General features: G+C 38.3%; 2 protein-coding genes across 6 annotated transcripts in view; one reads left to right on the top strand and one right to left on the bottom strand.

The window, feature by feature from the left end:
- DENND4C (DENN domain containing 4C) overlaps positions 1 to 14,185 on the top strand; it is a 136,660-nt gene extending 122,475 nt beyond the window's left edge. For all 4 annotated transcript variants that reach the window (XM_003822602.7, XM_008976179.6, XM_034967220.2 and 1 more), the window contains 5 exons: positions 227 to 472; positions 1,829 to 1,946; positions 9,889 to 10,039; positions 11,806 to 11,870; positions 12,087 to 14,185. In XM_003822602.7, coding sequence (XP_003822650.3) covers positions 227 to 472; positions 1,829 to 1,946; positions 9,889 to 10,039; positions 11,806 to 11,870; positions 12,087 to 12,223 — 717 coding nt within the window. In that variant the 3' untranslated portion in view covers positions 12,224 to 14,185. The remainder of the gene's footprint in view (positions 1 to 226; positions 473 to 1,828; positions 1,947 to 9,888; positions 10,040 to 11,805; positions 11,871 to 12,086) is intronic.
- A 2,091-nt stretch (positions 14,186 to 16,276) lies between these two features.
- The window catches only part of RPS6 (ribosomal protein S6), a 35,522-nt gene continuing 32,763 nt past the window's right edge, over positions 16,277 to 19,035 (bottom strand). For both annotated transcript variants that reach the window (XM_003822604.5, XM_063594466.1), the window contains 4 exons: positions 18,709 to 18,919; positions 18,369 to 18,515; positions 16,516 to 16,673; positions 16,277 to 16,410 (listed from right to left, as the gene is read on the bottom strand). In XM_003822604.5, coding sequence (XP_003822652.1) covers positions 16,315 to 16,410; positions 16,516 to 16,673; positions 18,369 to 18,515; positions 18,709 to 18,919 — 612 coding nt within the window. In that variant the 3' untranslated portion in view covers positions 16,277 to 16,314. The remainder of the gene's footprint in view (positions 16,411 to 16,515; positions 16,674 to 18,368; positions 18,516 to 18,708; positions 18,920 to 19,035) is intronic.

Here is a 19,035-nt window from a genome sequence, read left to right as displayed (position 1 = left end):
TTTTAAAGAGTCTGTTGATTAATTTTCTTTTGTAATGATTTAACTTAACAGTATTTAAGTATTTTCTTTTTTAGGTTTTCATTCATTAGCATATTCTCTTGCATGTAGCAATGGTCCTAAAATAACTGATTTAAAAAGGATAGAGAGGCATTATCTCATTGAGAAGTGCTCTTGAGCATACAGATTTAAACAGATAATATTAATTTCTTTTTGTATTTTTTTTAAGGATCCTTTAGGAAAAAGACCCAATCCTCCCCCTGTTTCTGTGCCCTACTTGAGTCCTCTAGTACTCCGTAAAGAACTTGAATCTTTGCTAGAAAATGAAGGTGATCAGGTGATTCATACATCTTCCTTCATCAATCAACATCCAATCATTTTCTGGAACCTCGTTTGGTATTTCAGACGTTTGGACCTTCCTAGTAACTTGCCAGGACTTATCCTCACATCTGAACATTGTAATGAAGGTGTACAGGTAGGGTGCCGACTTTTATACTTACATTAGTATTCAGTAGGATGAGGCTTAACTTCAAGGTCCTGAAAGTATACAACAACAGTAGCTTAACAAGACAGATTTATTTCTCTCTCACTTAAAAGTTTGGATAAGCAGTCCTGGAATGGTAAAGTGTTAGGAACCTAAGATCCTTTTATATTTTTGTTTAGCTATGCATATCCTCCATTTCCAAGTTCTGCTTTTGGTCCAGGATGGCTGATTACCTCCAAGCTGTCACATCTACTTTCTATCCAGCAGTTAGGAGAAAAATGGATGGAGAGGAGAGTATGTCTTTTTTCTTAAGGGATAGCTCCTGGAGTTGTAGATAATATTTCTACATATATTTTCTTGGCCTGAACTCAGTTATTAGGTCATATCTGTCTGCAAGGGTAGCTAGAAAATGTTGTCCAGGCTGGAGTGCAATGGCGTGATCGCGGCTCATTGCAGCCTCCTTTTTCTGGGTTCAAGTGATTCTCCTGCCTCAGCCTCCCGAGTAGCTGGGATTACAGGCACCCACCACCACATCCAGTTAATTTTTGTATTTTTGGTAGAGATGGGATTTTACGAGGCTCGTTTGAATTCCTGACCTACGGCAATCCACCTGCCTCGGCCTCCCAACTGCTGGGATTACAGGCGTGAGCGACTGTGCCCGGCCGGTAGCTATTATGCTTAACTGTTCTGTTCCCAGCGGCAATTCTCACAACCACCTTATTTGAAAGGACCCATATTATCCATATTTTTCAGATGTTATAATTAAAAGTTAGAGAAATTTAGTAATTTCTGTAAGGTGACATACCTAATAAGTGATGGAGACCCAAGGTCACATTCTGGCTGTCTGACTTAAAAGCCCCAACTCTACTTATACTGGGATCCTGATTCCATTAGAGACAGTGAGCTCCTAGAGTGCTTTATTTTATAGGATTAATATTGATAGACACTCAGACCCCAAACATATACATGGGGCAAAATAAAATCTTTCCTTAAAGTACTATAAACTCTAGTTTGATTAGGTAGGTGAAACAAAATTATTTGGTAAGGTAGTAGAAACTCTTGCACTTTGACCTTAAAATTTTCTGTAATGGTAATTAATCTTTCTACAACCATCATGCCAATTAGCAAATTGTCATCCCATTCCTTAAAAGTCACACTGAGAAACCTGGACCTCAGAAAATAATAATAACATTTGTCATCAGACATTAATAAAAATTAAAATTTTGATTCTGAATTTTAGGTCCAGAATTTTAAAAGGACTCATCTGTTTTATATAATCAAGCTTCACTAGATCTACTCGTAATTGTTATTCTCGGGATACTAATACTTTCTTTTGATTTCTTTTAGCTTCCTCTGTCATCTCTGTCCCAGGATAGCAAACTTGTGTATATTCAGCTGTTATGGGATAATATCAACCTTCATCAGGAACCAAGAGAACCTCTGTATGTCTCATGGAGGAATTTTAGTAAGTAAAATAGAATTAAAGACATAACAGCCAGGTGCGGTGGCTCGCACCTGTAATGCCAGCACTTTGGGAGGCCTAGGCTGGCGGATCACCTGAGGTCAGGAGTTGGAGACCAGCCTGGCCAACATGGTGAAATCCTGTCTCTATTAAAAATACAAAACTTAGCCAGGTGTGGTGGCAGGTGCCTGTAGTCCCAGCTACTCAGGAGGCTGAGGCTTGAAAATCGCTTGAAACTGGGCAGCAAAGGTTGCAATGAGCTGAGATCATGCCACTGCACTCCAGCCTGGGTGTCAGAGCAAGATTGTATCTCAAACAAAACAAAACAAAACAAAGAGTTAAAGACATAAAAGACTCAAAATGGGAACAACTCAAATATGCATCCATAGGTGACTGGATAAGCAAATTGTGGCACAGTCCATCCATACTGTAGGATATTGTTCTGCAATAAAGAATGGACTGCTGGGAAGAAAAAAAAGAAACAGAATTAAACTAAATTCCCCTAGAGTTAAATACAGAAAAACAAATTATTTTGCTTTATTTTTAAATTTTTAATTAATTCAAAGTGATTTGCTGTTAAAAAAAAAAAAAAGTACGTACACACACACACACAAATGAAAAAGTGGTTTGCTGTTTTACTGACCTGTTTTTTAACTGTGACGGGTCTCAACTGAGTTGAGGAATTTTTTTGGTGATTTTTCTATCAAGTAAAAATTTGGTTGGCTATTTTGAGAGTAAATTCTATATAGCAGAAGAGTAATTTAGATGTATTGGTATAGGATCATAAGTTCAGCTGTATTGATGGTTACTGACTGGTCTTAAGGGTTCTGGCTTCATTTTTAATCTTTTAGAATATATTTTTACAAGGTGTTTAAAGAGTTATTATTCATGTATTCAAAAGCCTTGTGAGTCAGTAAGAAAAATACAATTCAGTAGATAAATGACCAAACGATATTAATAGGTAATTCATATTAAAAACATTAAGCAGCTTTCAAACTGTATTAGTTTGCTAGGGCTGCCATAATAAAATACCACAGACTGGGTGGCTTTAACAACAGAAATTTATTTTCTCACAGTTCTGGAGGCTGGAAGTCTAAAATTTAGAAAGGGATCAGCAGGTTTGGTTTCTTCTGAGGCCTCTCTTTGGCCTGTAGATGGCTGCCTTCTTGCTGTACCCTCACATAACCTTTTCTCCGTGTGTGTGCATGCACATGCACACATTCCTGGTGTCTCCTTTTCTTATAAAGACATCAGCTGTATTAGGTTAGGGCCCCACTTGGCCAGGCGCGGTGGCTCATGCCTGTAATCCCAGCACTTTGGGAGGCCGAGGGCGGGTGGATCACCAGGTCAGGAGTTCAAGACCAGCATGGCCAAGATGGTCTTGGTCATCTCTACTAAAAATACAAAATTCACCTGGGCGTGGTGGTGGGCACCTGTAGTTCCAGCTGCTCGGGAGGCTAAGGCAGACAATTGCTTGAACCCAGGAGGCGGAGGTTGCAGTGAGCCAAGATCACTCCACTGCACTCCAGCCTGGGCAACAGAGCGAGACTCCATCTCAAAAAAAAAATTAAAAAAACATTACTGCCCCACTTTTATGTCCTCATGTAATCTTAATTATTTCTTTAAAGGCCTTATCTCCAAATAGAGTCACATTGGCAATTAGGGCCTCAACATATGAATTCGGGGGTGACACAATTCAGTCTGTAATATAAACATATTTTAAAAGCTCAGTCATACTAGTATTAAGTGAAATATAACTTTATATTTTAAAAAAGGAAAATGTAGCCCTGGCACGGTGGCTCATGCCTGTAATCCCAGCACTTTGGGAGATCGAGGCAGGTGGATCACTTGAGGTCAGGAGTTCAAGACCAGCCTAGCCAATATGGTGAAACTCTGTCTCTACTAAAAATATAAAAAAAATTAGCCGGGCTTGGTGATGCACGCCTGTAATCCCAGCTACTCAGGAGGCTGAGGCAGGAGAATTGCTTGAACCCGGGAAGCAGAGGTTGCAATGAGCCGAGATTGCGCCGTTGCACTCCAGCCTGGGCATCGCAGCAAGACTCCATCTCATAAAAGAAAAAAAGGAAAATGTGGCTGGCGTGGTGGCTCACGCCCGTAACCACAACACTTTGGGAGTCCAGGGCAGGAGAATCCCTTGAGCCCAGGAGTTCTAGGCAGCAGTTAGCTATGATTGCACCAGTGTACTCCAGCCTGGGTGACAAAGTGAGACCTCCTCGCCTTCCTGTCTGTTAAGAAAAAAAAAAAAGGAAAACATAAACTTGTAACTGTCAGGTTGGCAAAAAACGTTAAAGATGAAGATTGTTTAAAAAAATTTAAAGATTGTTGAAGATGTTTGGGGAACACTTTCATATACTTTTAGATGTGTAAAATGATACATTTCTGGAGAACAATATGGCAGACATGTACATTTCATATGTGGATACCCTTTAAACTCAGGAATTGCAGTTCGAGAACTCTGTTCTATAGAAATACAGTACACAGCTAACTGTTTACACAAGGATACTTACTGTAAGATTTTTTTTTCTTTTGAGACAGGGTCATGTCTCTATCTAGCACCCTGCTCATAAAGCAGGAATGTCACTCTAAAAGAAGGGCCACTGTTCCCAGCCCCAGCTCCAGAGCAGTGGCTTAGAAATTTTGCCCAGGGGCTGGGCACAATGGCTCACGCCTGTAATCCCAGCATTCTGGGAGGCCAAGGCGGGTGGATCACCTGAGGTCAGGAGTTTGAGACCAGCCTGGCCAACATGATAAAACCCCGCCTCTACTAAAAATACAAAAAAATTTGCCAGGTGTGGTGGTGGGCACTTGTAATCCCAGCTAGTTGGGAGGCTGAGACAGGAGAATCAGGGAGGCCTGGGAGGCGGAAGTTGCAGTGAGCCGAGATCGTGCCACTGCACTCCAGCCTGGGCGACAGAGTGAGACTCTGTCTCAAAAAAAAAAAGAAAACGAAAAAAAAAGAAATTTTGCCCAGGGGGAGAGGCAGGTCATAAGAATAGAGAGCTCTGAAATTTTCCCTAAAGGAAATTATTTTATTTGGAACAGAGTGTGGAGAAGTTTAAGCCTGAGAGCACTCTCAAAAATAGTGGAGATTTTGGTGAGAAGGCCATTATTACCCTGATACAAAGACCAATGACATCATAAGAAAATTAAAAATCAGTATCATTTAGTAATATAGACATAAAAATCGTGAATAAAATACTAGCAGATCAAATCCAGCAATATATAAAAATGATTTTACACCATGACAAAGTGGGATTTATCTCAAGCATACAATTGTGGTTTAACATTTGAAAATCAATTGTGTAATATACTATCAATAGAGTAAAGGACAAAATTCACATGATCATCTCAGTAGGCACAGCCAAATCATTTGGCAAAATCCATCACCCTTAAAATTCACATGATCATCTCAGTAGGCACAGCCAAATCATTTGGCAAAATCCATCACCCTTTGTTTAAAACACTCATCAAGCTGGGAATAGAGAAGATCTTCCTCCGCCTGGTAATGGGCATCTATGAAAATCTGCAGTTGATACCATACTCTTAACATACTTTCTCACTAAGTACAAGAGTAAGACAAGGATGCCCACTTTTGCCATTTTTATTTACCATTCTACCAGAGGTTCTAGCTAGAGTAATTAGTCAAGAAAAGAAAAGGCATCCAAACTGGAAAGGAAAAAAGTAAGTGTATCTATATTTGCAGATTATATGATAAATGATATTTATTTTTTCTATATATGTAATATATAGAAAATTCTAAGGAATAGACACACACCTAACATATTATTATACACACACACCATATTAGAACTGCATAAGTTCAGCAAGGTTCCAGGCTATAAGATCAGTATAGAGAAATCAACTATTTCTATATCTTTGAACAAATAATTCAAAATGAAACTAAGAAAACAATTTTATTTATTTATAATAGCATTAGAACAAAATATTTATGGATAAATTGAACCAAAGAAATGCAAAACTTGCACTCCAAAAACTTAAATAATTGTTGAAAGAAATTAAAGAATAAGTAAATGGAAAGAATCCCATGTTTATGGACTGGAAAAGTTAATATTATTAAGATGGAAGTAGTCATAAATTGATCTACAGATTGAATGCAATCCCTATCAGAATTTCAGGTAGCTTCTTTACGTAAATTGACAAGTGAATCTTGAAATTCATATGGATGTTCAAGGGACTTAGAATCACGAAAACAATCTTGAAAAAGAACAGAGTTATAGGACTCACAGTTCTTCAATTTGAAAACTTACTGCAAAGCTACAGTAATCAAGAAAGTAAAATACTGGTGTAAAAAGAGACATAGGTTGATGGAATAGAGCTGAAGTTCCAGAAATAAACCCTCACATGTATGTATGGTCAGTTGCCTTTCAGTGTGAAGACCATTTAATAGGTAAAGAATAGTCTTTTCGGCCGGATGCAGTGGCTCACGCCTGTAATCCCAGCACTTTGGGAGGCCGAGGCAGGCGGATCACGAGGTCAGGAGATCAAGACCATCCTGGCTAACACGGTGAAACCCCATCTCTACTAAAAAAATACAAAAAAAATAGCCAGGCGTGGTGGCGGGCACCTGTAGTCCCAGCTAGTCGGGAGGCTGAGGCAGGAGAATGGCGTGAACCCAGGAGGCGGAGCTTGCAGTGAGCCAAGATTGCGCCACTGCACTCCAGCCTGGGCGACAGAGTGAGACTCTGTCTCAAAAAAAAGAATAGTCTTTTCAACACATGTGCTGGGACAACAGGCTGGCAATAATAAAAAGAATGAAATTGGATACTTCCTCAAATCATACATGGAAATGAACTAAAAATGGATCATAAACCTAAATGTAAGAGCTAAAACTATAAAGCACTTAGAAGAAAACATAGGAGTAAATCTTCATGACTCCGTGTTAGTTAGGCAAGGCCTTCAAAAAAAGCAACAAAAGCACAATCAACAAAAGAAAAAGTAGATAAGTTGGATTTAGTCAAAAAAAACTTCTGTTCTGAAATTTAAACCATCAAAAAAGTGAAAGGTCAATCGACAGATTGGGAGGAGATATTTGCAAATCATATCTTAAAAAGGATTTGTACCCAGACTATGTAAAGTACTCTTACAACTCAGTAATAAAAAGGCAACCCATTTTTAAAATGAGCAAAGGCTATAAATCAGTAGTTCTTCAAATAAAATGTTCAAATGGCCAAAAGCTCATGAAAAATGCTCAATAGCACTAGCTATCAAGGATATGCAAATCAAAACCACAAGGAAATACCACTTCATACTTACTAGGATGGCTATAATAAAAAAAAAATAATAACGAGTTAGTGAAGATGTGGAGAAAGTGAAACCCTCAGACACTGTCAATTAGAATATAAAATTGTGCAGCTCCTTTGGAAAACAGTTTCACAGCTCCTCAAAATGGCAAACCATATGAGTTACCATATGACACAGCAGTTGCACTCACGTATATACCTAAGAGAAATGATGTCCGCATGAAAACTTGCGCATGAATGTTCATAATAGCATTTGCATAATAGCCAAAAATACGGAGACAAATGTCCATCAGTCTATGAATTGAGGGCTGAGCGCAGTGGCGCACGCCTGTAATCCCAGCACTTTGGGAGGCTGAGGCCGGCAGATCACTTGAGGTCAGGAGTTCGAGACCAACCTGGCCAACATGGGGGAACCCCGTCTCTACTAAAAGAAATACAAAAATTAGCTGGGCATGGTGGCACATGCCTGTAGTCCCAGCTACTTGGGAGGATGAGGCAGGAGAATCACTTGAACCCAGGGAGGCAGAGGTTGCAGTGAGCTGAGATTGTGCTGCTGCACTCCAGCCTGGGCAACAGAGCGAGACTCTATCTCAAAAACAAGAAAAAAAAATTATGAATTGATAAAGTATGGTATATCCATACAATGGAATTTCATTTGGCAACAGAAAACAATGAAGTACTGATATATGTACAACACAGATGAATCTTGAAACCACTCTAGAAGAGAAACCAGTTGTGAAGGAGCATAGATTGTTTTATTCCATTTATATGAAATATCCAGAATAAGAAAATGTATAGAGACAGAAAATAGATTAGTGGTTGCCTAGGGCTAAGGGGTTGAGGTGGGGTTTCTTTTTGGGATATGAACATGTTCTAAAATTGATAGTGATGATGGTTGCACAACTTCATGAATATACTAAAAACCATTGAATTGTGTATTTAAATTGGTGTAATGTTTGGTTTGAGACTTATCTCAATAATTGTGAAATTATAGCATAGTGTGAAGATTAACACTATTCAAAGTCTATCATTTAGCAGGTGGAAGACCTAGGATGAAAACTCATAGCAGCCAGTATTTCCTGTTATCATAACAGAGGACTTTGCTTTTTTTTTTTTTTTTTTGGTTTAACACAAATGAACTATTACCAGTTGTCTTTATTTAGGGGCGGTGTTACACAATACAATATAATTAAATGTATAATGAAAAAGACAATCCGCCTGCCTCAGCCTTGGGATTACAGGCATGAGCCACTACACCCGGCCGAATTACGTTCCTTCTAATTAGCACTAGACTCTGCTATATTTAACAGAAAATAACAGAGGCTGAAACAGGTAAAGATTATTCTCTCATATGAAGTTATTAGGCTAAGCAAATCAGGCTAGCACTTTTGGAGGCCAAGGTGGGAGGATCACTTGGGACCAGGAGTTTGAGACTAGGCTGGGCAACATAGTGGGAGCCCATCTCTACAAAAAATAAAAATGAAAAATTAGCTAGATGTGGTGGCATGCCCCTGTAGCCTCAGCTACTCGAGGCTGAAGCAGGAGGATTGCTTGAGCCCAGGAGGTCAAGGCTGCAGTGAGCTGTGATTGCACAACTTCACTCCAGCCCGGGTGACGGAGTGAAAAACTGTCTAAAAAGTTATGAATTACATCATGTTGTACACCATAAGTAAATACAATTTTTACTTATTGATTAAAAATAAGGCTAGACATAGTTGGCTCATGCTTGTAATTCCAGTGATTTGGGAGGCTGAGGCAGGAGGACTGCTTGAGGCTGAGTTCAAGACTAGTCTGGGCAACATAGCAAGACCCTATCTCTACAAAAATAAAATAAATTAGCCAACTGTGATGGTGCATGCCTGTAGTCCTAGCTATTTGGGAGGCTGAGCAGGGAGGATTGCTTGAGCCCAGGAGTTGAAGGTTACAACGATCAGCCACTGCACTCCAGCCTTGGCAACAGAATGCAATCCTGTCTCCAAAAATTAAGTAAATACATTTTTAAAAAAGAAAAAAAGTTATGTACTAGACAGTCTAGTACTGCTAGACAACTCCTCTGTCATCAGGGATCCAGGTTCCTTCTGTTGTACCTGCTTTTATGGCTGCTGGAGTACAAGCTATCACATTCCAGCCTCAGGCAGTAAGCCACCATATATTAGAAGAGAAAGGCAGAGTGACAGGTCTGCCTGTTTGAAGGGAGCAAGCAGGAAAAATATTTTTTAGTTGGGCACACTGCCACATAATTTTACTAGTAGTGGGGAGGTGCTATTGGTTAAGCAAGGAGAAAATGCCACAACTCTGGAAAAAAAACTTTTTAAATAATTGGGACCGGGCACAGTGGCTCATGCCTGTACCCTTACCAGCACTTTGGGAGGCAGATTGCTTGAGCCCAGGAGTTTGAGACCAACCTGGGCAACCTGGTGAGACCCTATCTCTACAAAAAATACAAAAATTAGCTGGGCATGGTGGCATACATCTGTAGTCCCAGCTATTTGGGAGATTGAGGTGGGAGGATCACTTGAGCCTGGGAGACGAAGGTTGCAGTGAGCCATGATGACACCACTGCACTCCAGCCTGGGTAACAGAGTGAGATGTTGTCTCAAAAATAATAATAATAATAATAATAGTAATAATTGAAAAAAAACTTACTGTGTTCTTATTGTTAGATTCTGAAAAGAAATTATCTCTCCTGTCAGAGGAACAACAAGAAACAAGCACTTTAGTAGAAACCATCAGGCAGAGTATTCAACACAATAATGTTCTTAAACCCATCAACCTACTTTCACAGCAAATGAAGCCAGGCATGAAAAGACAAAGGTAATAATCCAGTATTTTTTGCTTGCCACCACTCAGTCATTTCATGTTTTTAAAAAATTATCTTACTTTTAAAAATATCTCTAGTTGTCGAAGAAACACATACTCATTGCAAAACATCTATTGTTTTAAGTGCTACACAGATAGATGCATTCCTACTTGAACACAAACACATAATAAAAGTGTCTGGGGGCTTGGCACGGTGGCTCACACCTGTAATCCCAGCACTTTGGGTGGCCAAAGCAGGAGGATTGCTTGCTTGAGCTCAGGAGTTTGAGACTGGACTGAGCAACATAGCAAGACCCCATCTCTACAAAAAATAATTTGGCAGGGGTGGTATGTGCCTGTGACCGCAGCTACTTGAGAGGGTAAGACAGGAGGATTTCTTGAGCCCAGGAGGTCGAGGTTACAGTCAGCTGTGATCACACCGCTGCACTGCCACCTGGGTGACAACAGCAAAACCCTGTCTCAAAAAAAAAAAGAGTGGAAATAGATTCTATTTTAAGAAGAGCATTCATTGATCTAAAGTGTACTGTCTTTTGGAAACATTACTGCTGTTTGCTGGAAACCTATAATTATATTTATTAACAATGATAAAGTTACGTACCACTTATTCAGGGCCTGTGATACCCACACATCTTTTGTTGGACATAAGAGAATATGGGAATAGGAGTAGAAACAATTTAGCAAAGAGATAGACGCAGTGAACTACAAAGGATATGGAGTTATTGTGCTCCTGTCACTATTGTCTGCTAATATGCTCAGATTAGTACTCATCCCCTCCTTAGCATAAGTGAATTTTGCAGTAGAAGCTTCAGAAGAGTGTGCGTAATCGCGTATATCAAACATTACTACTGTTTCCATGGTCCCCTTCAAGTTTTTTAGGTCATGGCATCTTTGAAGATAATCTCAGAAGTGACAGGGCAAGAATTGATAATGAAAATGGATGGATCCATTTTTACTCTCAGTAGTTGAGGTAGAGATGACCTTCTTCACAGTCTGTAATATGAGTAGCTTGCTTCAATCATCTGTAGTTTAAGGACAGGAATGTAATATTAGAAATGTCATATTATGGCTTCTGAAGCTTCTAAAGAAAGTGATACGAAGTGTCACTAGAATCAGCGTTACGTCTTTTTTTTGTCTGTACATCAGTGCATTTCTTAAGTTTTCCTGTCATCTTTAACAACTGAGTCATGAAGCTCACTTTTAGTGGTTCATTTGTAACATTTTAATGCTCACAAACCAAATAAAGGTCAACTGTCCTTTGCTATTGGGTTACATAGTAAAGAGACCACACCACCTTTTACATTGTTTGTGTCAAGGGTTTTAGACCCCTAACTTACTTAGAAATTAATCTGTTACTTTGTCAAGTGACAAAAGATGAGAGAAGACTCTGCTTTTGTAAATTTTATTTAGAAATTAGAGTTAAAACAGTTATGTATTGTTGAAATGTAATAAAGTTAAGCCATTTTTAATTGTTACTAGTGTGAAGCTTTATGCCCATTAACTATGTTTTAACTTTAATTTGGAATAGAAACCTGCAGGAAGTTACAAAAATAGTACAGAATTCAATGTAGCCTTCACACAGCTTCCTCCAAATGTGACACCTCATATAACTAACTGTAATGTAATATTAAAACCAGGACATTGACATAGGTATATTACTGTTAACTAGATGACAGAACTTAATGTCTTCACCATTAAAAAAAAATGCATCTGTGTTTTTATGCTATTTGCCCATTGACTTTTAAAACATATTTGTTTTATAGGAGTTTATACAGAGAAATCCTCTTCTTATCATTAGTGTCTCTAGGAAGAGAGAACATTGATATTGGTAAGTTGGTTAATAAAAGATTATGAAAGGAAGTTTTACATTTTATTTTCAAAAGTAATTTTTAAAAATGTAGCTGGTATGTATAAAAGATTTAAAAGATTTCTACTTCTAAATATATAGTTCAAATACATATAATTTGACTCAATACCAATTTGAAATGAACGGCTGTTGTCTTTCTTAACAAATTACAACTTCATTTTTGAAAATTTCTTTCAGAGGCATTTGACAATGAATATGGAATTGCATACAATAGTCTGTCTTCAGAGATTCTTGAAAGGTTGCAGAAAATTGATGCTCCACCAAGTGCCAGTGTCGAGTGGTGCAGGAAGTGTTTTGGAGTGCCTCTCATTTAAATAGAGATTCACTAGAATTTTGACACACAAGGCTTGGGGATTAGATTTCATCTGGAAACATTCAAGATTTTTTTTCCAAATCGTAAGAACTGGTGAATACGGAATTGAAGTAACTCTTGGGGACAATATATAATGAATTATGATTCATATTGCATTACCTTGAAATATGAAGTGCCATTTGAATGTCCCAGGGCTTATTAATATTGAAGATTTTCAACCCCTGAACTGCTTTTCTGCCTCTGTGGAAAACTACTTTGGGATTCTTCAGTATTTGTAGTAGTTTGTTTGATAGAAATAATGAGGAACCATATTCATTCTAGGCATTGTTTATATTTGAAGTTACTGAGTTTGAGGAATGGCAAATTAAATTTGCCTAACCCCCAAAACAAATGAAATATCTCAATTATAAAAGCAACATGGCCGGGCACGGTGGCTCAGGCCTGTAATCCCAGCACTTTGGGAGGCTGAGCAAGGTGGGTGGATCACTTGAGGCCAGGAGTTCGAGACCAGCCTGGCCAACACGGTGAGACCCTGTCTTTACTAAAAATACAAAAATTAGCCAGGCGCACCACTGTAGTCCCAGCTACTCAGGCTGAGGCAGGAGAATCGCTTGAACCGAGGCAGAGGCTACAGTGAGTGGAGATCACGCCACTGCAACTCCAGCTTGGGTGACAGAGTGAGACCGTCTCAAAAAAAAAAAAAAAAAAGAGAGCAACATATTTGTGTAAGTTTGTATATGTGTAGGGCTGTGTAGGTATGTGTATATACAGCCATATTCTAAGTGTATATTTATTAAAATAGATTGCATGTTGCAATACAGTTTTCTGAAAGGGGTCTCATTGACTATTAAATAAATGACTACTACTAAACTTGTCTGTAGTCATTAATCTTAAAATTACCTGAAAATCTGATGACAGCTGCCTTCCCTAACTTTAATGTATTAGGTTGGCACAAAATTAATTGTAGTTTTTGCCACTATTAATGGCAAAAACCGCAATTATTTTTGTACCAACATAATACACCTTTCATATTATGTATTATCTTGCTTAATGGGTTTTATCTTGATTATCCAGTTACTTCCATCCTCTTCCCAATGTTAATTTGCAGTAGTTTTAAAATGGGAACAAATGAATCAATCATCAGATAGTTAAAATGAAATTAAATCAGCTGCCTAATAATTTATGAAATTCATTGGAATGTGCTTAAAATGCTAAAGTGTATGTCATTGAACATGAAATCTTTTTTCAGGCACATACATTGTTGGTATTGATGACTTTTTAAAACCTGTGGGATAAACTTGCACTGCACACAGAAGTTTTATTCTTGTATATTTAGATTTGTATGCTTGTGAGTAAAAATGTGCATTTGTAAATACTGTGTTTTTAGGTTGAATCAATTAAGTCTTAAAACTGTAAATTTATTAAGCTTGTTGCCAGTAGGTTTAAGAAAATCATGATCTCACATGCCTCACTTTGACATTTATCATGCCTTTTATTAAAAATACCCCTTAGGAACAGTAAGTTTGCCTTAACTCTCTGCATGGTTTAAAAAGCCATTGGTTTTGTGTGTGTTTACAGTAATGATGCAGATGACTAAATGAGTTGACACAGTAAAATTACTTCCATATGGTACAGTAACAACCTAACTCCCTTCTACCTGATGTAACCATTTACAAATTATAGTTATTGTACCAGTCTTTCAACATTTCAGGGTTAATCTGACCTATGCAGAATTCTAGTGCGAATTTATTGTGAAAATGCTAAATGAAACAATTTGTCAGAAATTATGTACAATTTTCATTACCTTCAAAATGGATCTTTTGCACTGAGAGTATATATTTTTGCAACTCAAGACTTGGTACTACTTTTAATACTTAACACTTACTGACCCAACAGAAGTTTGGAATTACCTTGCATATAAAAATTGAGGTTGAATAAAATGAAAAATTGGTGTTTTCTGTTACATTAAGCCTCTTGAAATCTGTAATCTTTAGAATTCCAATATTTTTTTTCCATTCCTTCACTCGTAACTTGAACTAAGTTTTCACTTACTGACGCGCTTCCCATTAAAAAAAATCTGTAAAGATCTCTACCTTGAAAACTTTAGTCTGCTGCTGCCATTTAGATATTGGGACTGATTTCTTGTTATAAATTTTTAAAGGCTTTTTCCAATACCCACCACAGAGAGGGTACCACTAAAAATTTACAAGACAAAAACATTATTATGGAAAGATTTAGAAGTACCTGGAATGACTTGTAGCACTGTATGCAACTTTAATCCTGATAACTTCTAAAAGCAATCTTTCAAATTAGTCCAGATTACTCAGCAGTACCTTATATTGGTTTGGGGTTCGATAGCGATTTTTTTTTCTTTCAACGAACGAATTGTATAGGTTGATCACAACCTGCATAGTTAACGACATGTCAGAATGACTTGCGTGTGTGTGGAGAACTGGGTATGGTGGCTCACGCCTGTAGTAATCTCAACACTTTGGGATGCCAAGGCAGGCGGATCACTTGAGCCCAGGAGTTCAAGAGTAGCCTGGGTAACATAGCAAAACTCTACAAAAAGCACAAAAACTAGCCGCAGTGCACACGCGGTCAAGGCTGCAGTGAGCCATACCACTGCTTGCCATCCGGGGCGTAGGAGTGAAACCCTGTGTCAAAGAAAAAAATATATCTAAGGAAAAACAGACTGTCCTTATTTTGTGGCTGCACTCAATTTTCAGAAAGCAGGGCGGTTCTCATGTTTTGTGCATCATAAACAAGAACTGGTTAATACAAAACTTTGGACCATACACTGGACTCACCTTGTGGCTTTTAAGTTCCTCTCTCTGCTTGTGCTAAATTTCTTTTTTTTTTTTTTTTTTTTTTTTTTTTGAGATGGGAGTCTTGCTCTGTCGCCCAGGCTGGAGTACAACAGTGTAATCTTGGCTCACCGAAACCGCAACCTCCCTGGTTCAAGTGATTCTCCTGCCTCAGCCTCCCGAGTAGCTCAGACTACAGGCATGCGCTAATTTTTGTATTTTTAGTAGGGATGGGGTTTCACCATGTTGGCCAGGCTGGTCTTGAACTCCTGACCTCAGGTGATCCACCTGCCTTGGCCTCCCCACCTGGCCATCCCCTTTGCCTTTTAAGTTCTGCATATTATTATTGATTGCCAGCTAAGATTCTTTTCATGTTATGTAGCTTTTTACCACCATGTAGTAAGAGGAATAGTTAAGAATCTTAGTAGGCATTGAGGGACTGGCACTACCGGCCTAACACCTGGGAGCTTTTTAGTAATGTAAAAATGTGGGTCCCCACTCTTCTATCATCACTATCTGTGCCTTAACCAGACCCCTAGGTGATTCACATGTACATTTAACATTTAGAACTCTGCTTTGTAAAGCTATTATTACAGTAATGCCAACAAAGAGCTTGCATTACTTCAACCTTAAAGCCTAATGTGCCACCTTCTAAAGATCCTGATATTGTCACAATAGGCTAGTCAGCATAGAACTGTTAGAAAAAAGTACATACTTTGTGCATTTTTCACTGATCCAAGAATGTTTTTAGTCATTTCCTTTTCAGTGTGTAAAACAGCCTAACAATTCACTGGAGTTGAAAAGCTTTGTTAAAACAAATTTGAAATGGTTTAAAAACCATTTAGTGGATGGTATCCACTAAAACTATGCCTTAAAAGTTACCTTTTAAAAAAGACATGTTCATCTTCACAAGGTCAATTTTCATGTATTAAATTGTGTATAGTGCTTTAAAGAGCTATATTCCTCAAAAATAAACTATATAAAAAAGATTAATAGTCCTCATCATTTCCCCTAAGTTCCATGCCATTCTGAAGAGGCAGGTGTCTTATGCTCAGAATCCCTTCCTGTGCCACCCACCCCCTGAAAGGAACCCCTGTACACTGACCTTGTCTTCCACTACCACACACAATAGGTCTGATTTTATCCACCACTGGAATACCATATATACATATCCCCATTTTCTATGACCTAACTTTCCCTCTCTTCATTTATGTAGTTTTCTATCAGCAATGAAAAGTCAACAGAGATCCGAGTCTGATCTTATTTATTTGTTACTCAAAAAATCTTATTTCTGACTGGATTCAGACTTAGAAGTAGAAGCTCGCAGAGAGGAAAGTCTGCGTCTCTTCGCAATTTGTTCCTGGCGCTTCTCCTTAGCCTCCTAAACAAAACAAAACAGCATACAGTTAAGGCCTTTCTGGGTTAAAGACGCAAATCCAAAGCCAGGTCGAACTCCTCCCACCCCCTCAAATCATCTTAGACTAACCTTCATTCTCTTGGCCAAAAGTTTAGCATATTCTGCAGCCTCTTCTTTATTTTTCTTGGTACGCTGCTTCTTCAGAGCAATACGCCGCCGTTTGTGCTGCAGGACACGTGGAGTAACAAGACGCTGAATCTTGGGTGCTTTGGTCCTAGGTTTCTTACCTAAAAATTCAAAGGACTCAATCATTTCAATACTTGTTTTGTTAGAATCCACATCTACTTTAAAAACATCAGAAATAAACGTAAGCTTCATTAACAGCATCTATGAAAACCTATGAGGCCTTTAAAATCAAATCAGAACTATTCTAAAATGCTTTTTTGCCCCTCCACAGAAATCTAGAAGATTGGTTAAATATTATAAAAATATAAGGGAAACCAAGTCCTGAAAAATAACCAGGCTAACTTTTACTACCTTCCAGTTTTACTAAAATACAGTGGCATTATGTTTATAACTGTGCATAGTTAATTTGTCTGTGAAAACCACTTAACACATTATCTACATAATCATCCTGCCATACTTTTAAATTTGATGTAAGCTTGCATCTCTATTTCCTTTGACAATTCCTGCCAATTCAGGGGTAACGTTAACTATTAACATCAGATTATGTGGCATGTTGTTAAAGTATCTTCATTAATCTGATCTGTACTCCAAAACTGCTCATGGATTACAGATCTGCATTGGAGCATAGGCCTTTTCAGATGTATTTGTTTCATGGACACTTTGTAGGAGTTAACTGCCTTAGGCTAAATGCTCAGATGTTCAGATTCTGCTTAAATGTTAAGCCTCCTACTATAGACATAAGAACCATCTAAAAATACCCATCAACCAGAACGGATTATTTCCAGGGCTATGATTATGGGCAACTGCCACCTATTTGTCAATTGCTTTTTTTTGGCAACGTCAGCTTCATAAGGGTAGGAATTTGTCTATACTGTATTCTCAGCACCTTGAACAGTACCTGTGCTCAAATAAGTGTAATTACTGACTTAACAGACGTGTACTATCTATGCCATATATGTTAAGTCACACCAGTCCTGAAAACCAAAATCCAGAGAAATTCTTTCAAATTTTGTCAGGAAAACCCAACCTTGACTGACATGCTGTTTATTTAACATAAATATCCCCAAATTTCACCACAGAAATATTGCTATTTGAGGTCCTCACTGGTGAGTATGTTGTCTACTATATGGACAAAAGTTCTTAAAAGGTAAAGCTCCAAAATCCCTAACACCTGCTCCCTAGTATTCTGAGTAAGGTCTCTAACTTCTAATTCTCACAACTCTTAACTATTGTTATCCATATCCTACAGATGAAACAGAAGTTTAAAGCAACTTCTTTTGTAAGCCAAAAAATAATTTCGGGCTGGGTGTGGTGGCTCACGCCCATAATCCCAGCACTTTGGGAAGCCAAAGTGGGAGCATCACTTGAGCTCAAGGGTTCAAGACCAGCCTGGGCAACAGTGTGACCTCATCTCTTAAAAAATAATAATAATAATTTAGAACATCTGATATAAAATTACAAAGTGTGTGGTGCTAATAGTCCCAGAATTCTCAAACATGTGACTCCTAAACCAGATGGCAATGACCTTAAAGTCAGGTTATTTTTGGATAATGTATACATCAAAGATTCACAAGCAGATTTTCAACAAAATTACTGCACTCTACAAGGCACTGGATATAATAAGCAAGGATTAATACCAACTGGGTATGCTGGCCACCCCCAAATATTTTCTGTAAAAACTCCAAGTGAATAGTGCTAAGGCCTTCCAAAGGCACATATTTATCTTCTGATATGCACACAAAATGATAGACAAATTACCAAAATTAAGCAAGCCCTAATTGCATAATCCCTCCTACCTTCTTTATTTAAGGGCTTTCTTACAACATACTGGCGGACATCATCTTCTTTAGAGAGATTGAAAAGTTTGCGGATTCTGCTAGCTCTTTTGGGGCCCAGGCGGCGAGGCACTGTAGTATCAGTCAGTCCAGGAATATCCTTCTCTCCTTAGAAGAGACAATTGAACAGATTTTAATTCAACAGCTTCCTTAAGAATCCTAAATCAGAATGTTTAATGTTGAATTGATGGTAGAGAAACAAATCCATTGGTCTGTAAGTCTGGATACTGCAAATGAATAAGCATTTGGACAACTGGCTTTAAATCAATTTCAACGAAAATTGAACACAAGTAACCCTCACCTTTTTTTACAATAACCAAGTTGAGAACGCTCAGATTTGCATCCACAATGCAACCACGAACTGATTTTCTCTTTCTTTCTCCAGTTCTCCTTGGTCTGTAACAGGAATGCCCCTTACTCAGTAGCAGGCGGACACGGCCATGGGTCAAGACACCCTGCTTCATGGGGAAACCTTGTTTGTCGTTCCCACCACTGATTCGGACCACATAACCCTGCAAGAGCATACAATGAATGACACATTTACTATTTCTATTCCAAAATTATACAGTACAGGATTGTGACCTCTGTGAACACACCTATATGAGAAAGTATAATTATGAAAACCAAT

This window comes from Pan paniscus, chromosome 11 (genome assembly GCF_029289425.2).
Source record: "Pan paniscus chromosome 11, NHGRI_mPanPan1-v2.0_pri, whole genome shotgun sequence".
Classification (NCBI taxonomy): Eukaryota; Metazoa; Chordata; class Mammalia; order Primates; family Hominidae; genus Pan; species Pan paniscus.
Note: the sequence above shows the minus strand (reverse complement) of the source record. Positions and strands in the feature narration are given on the sequence as shown.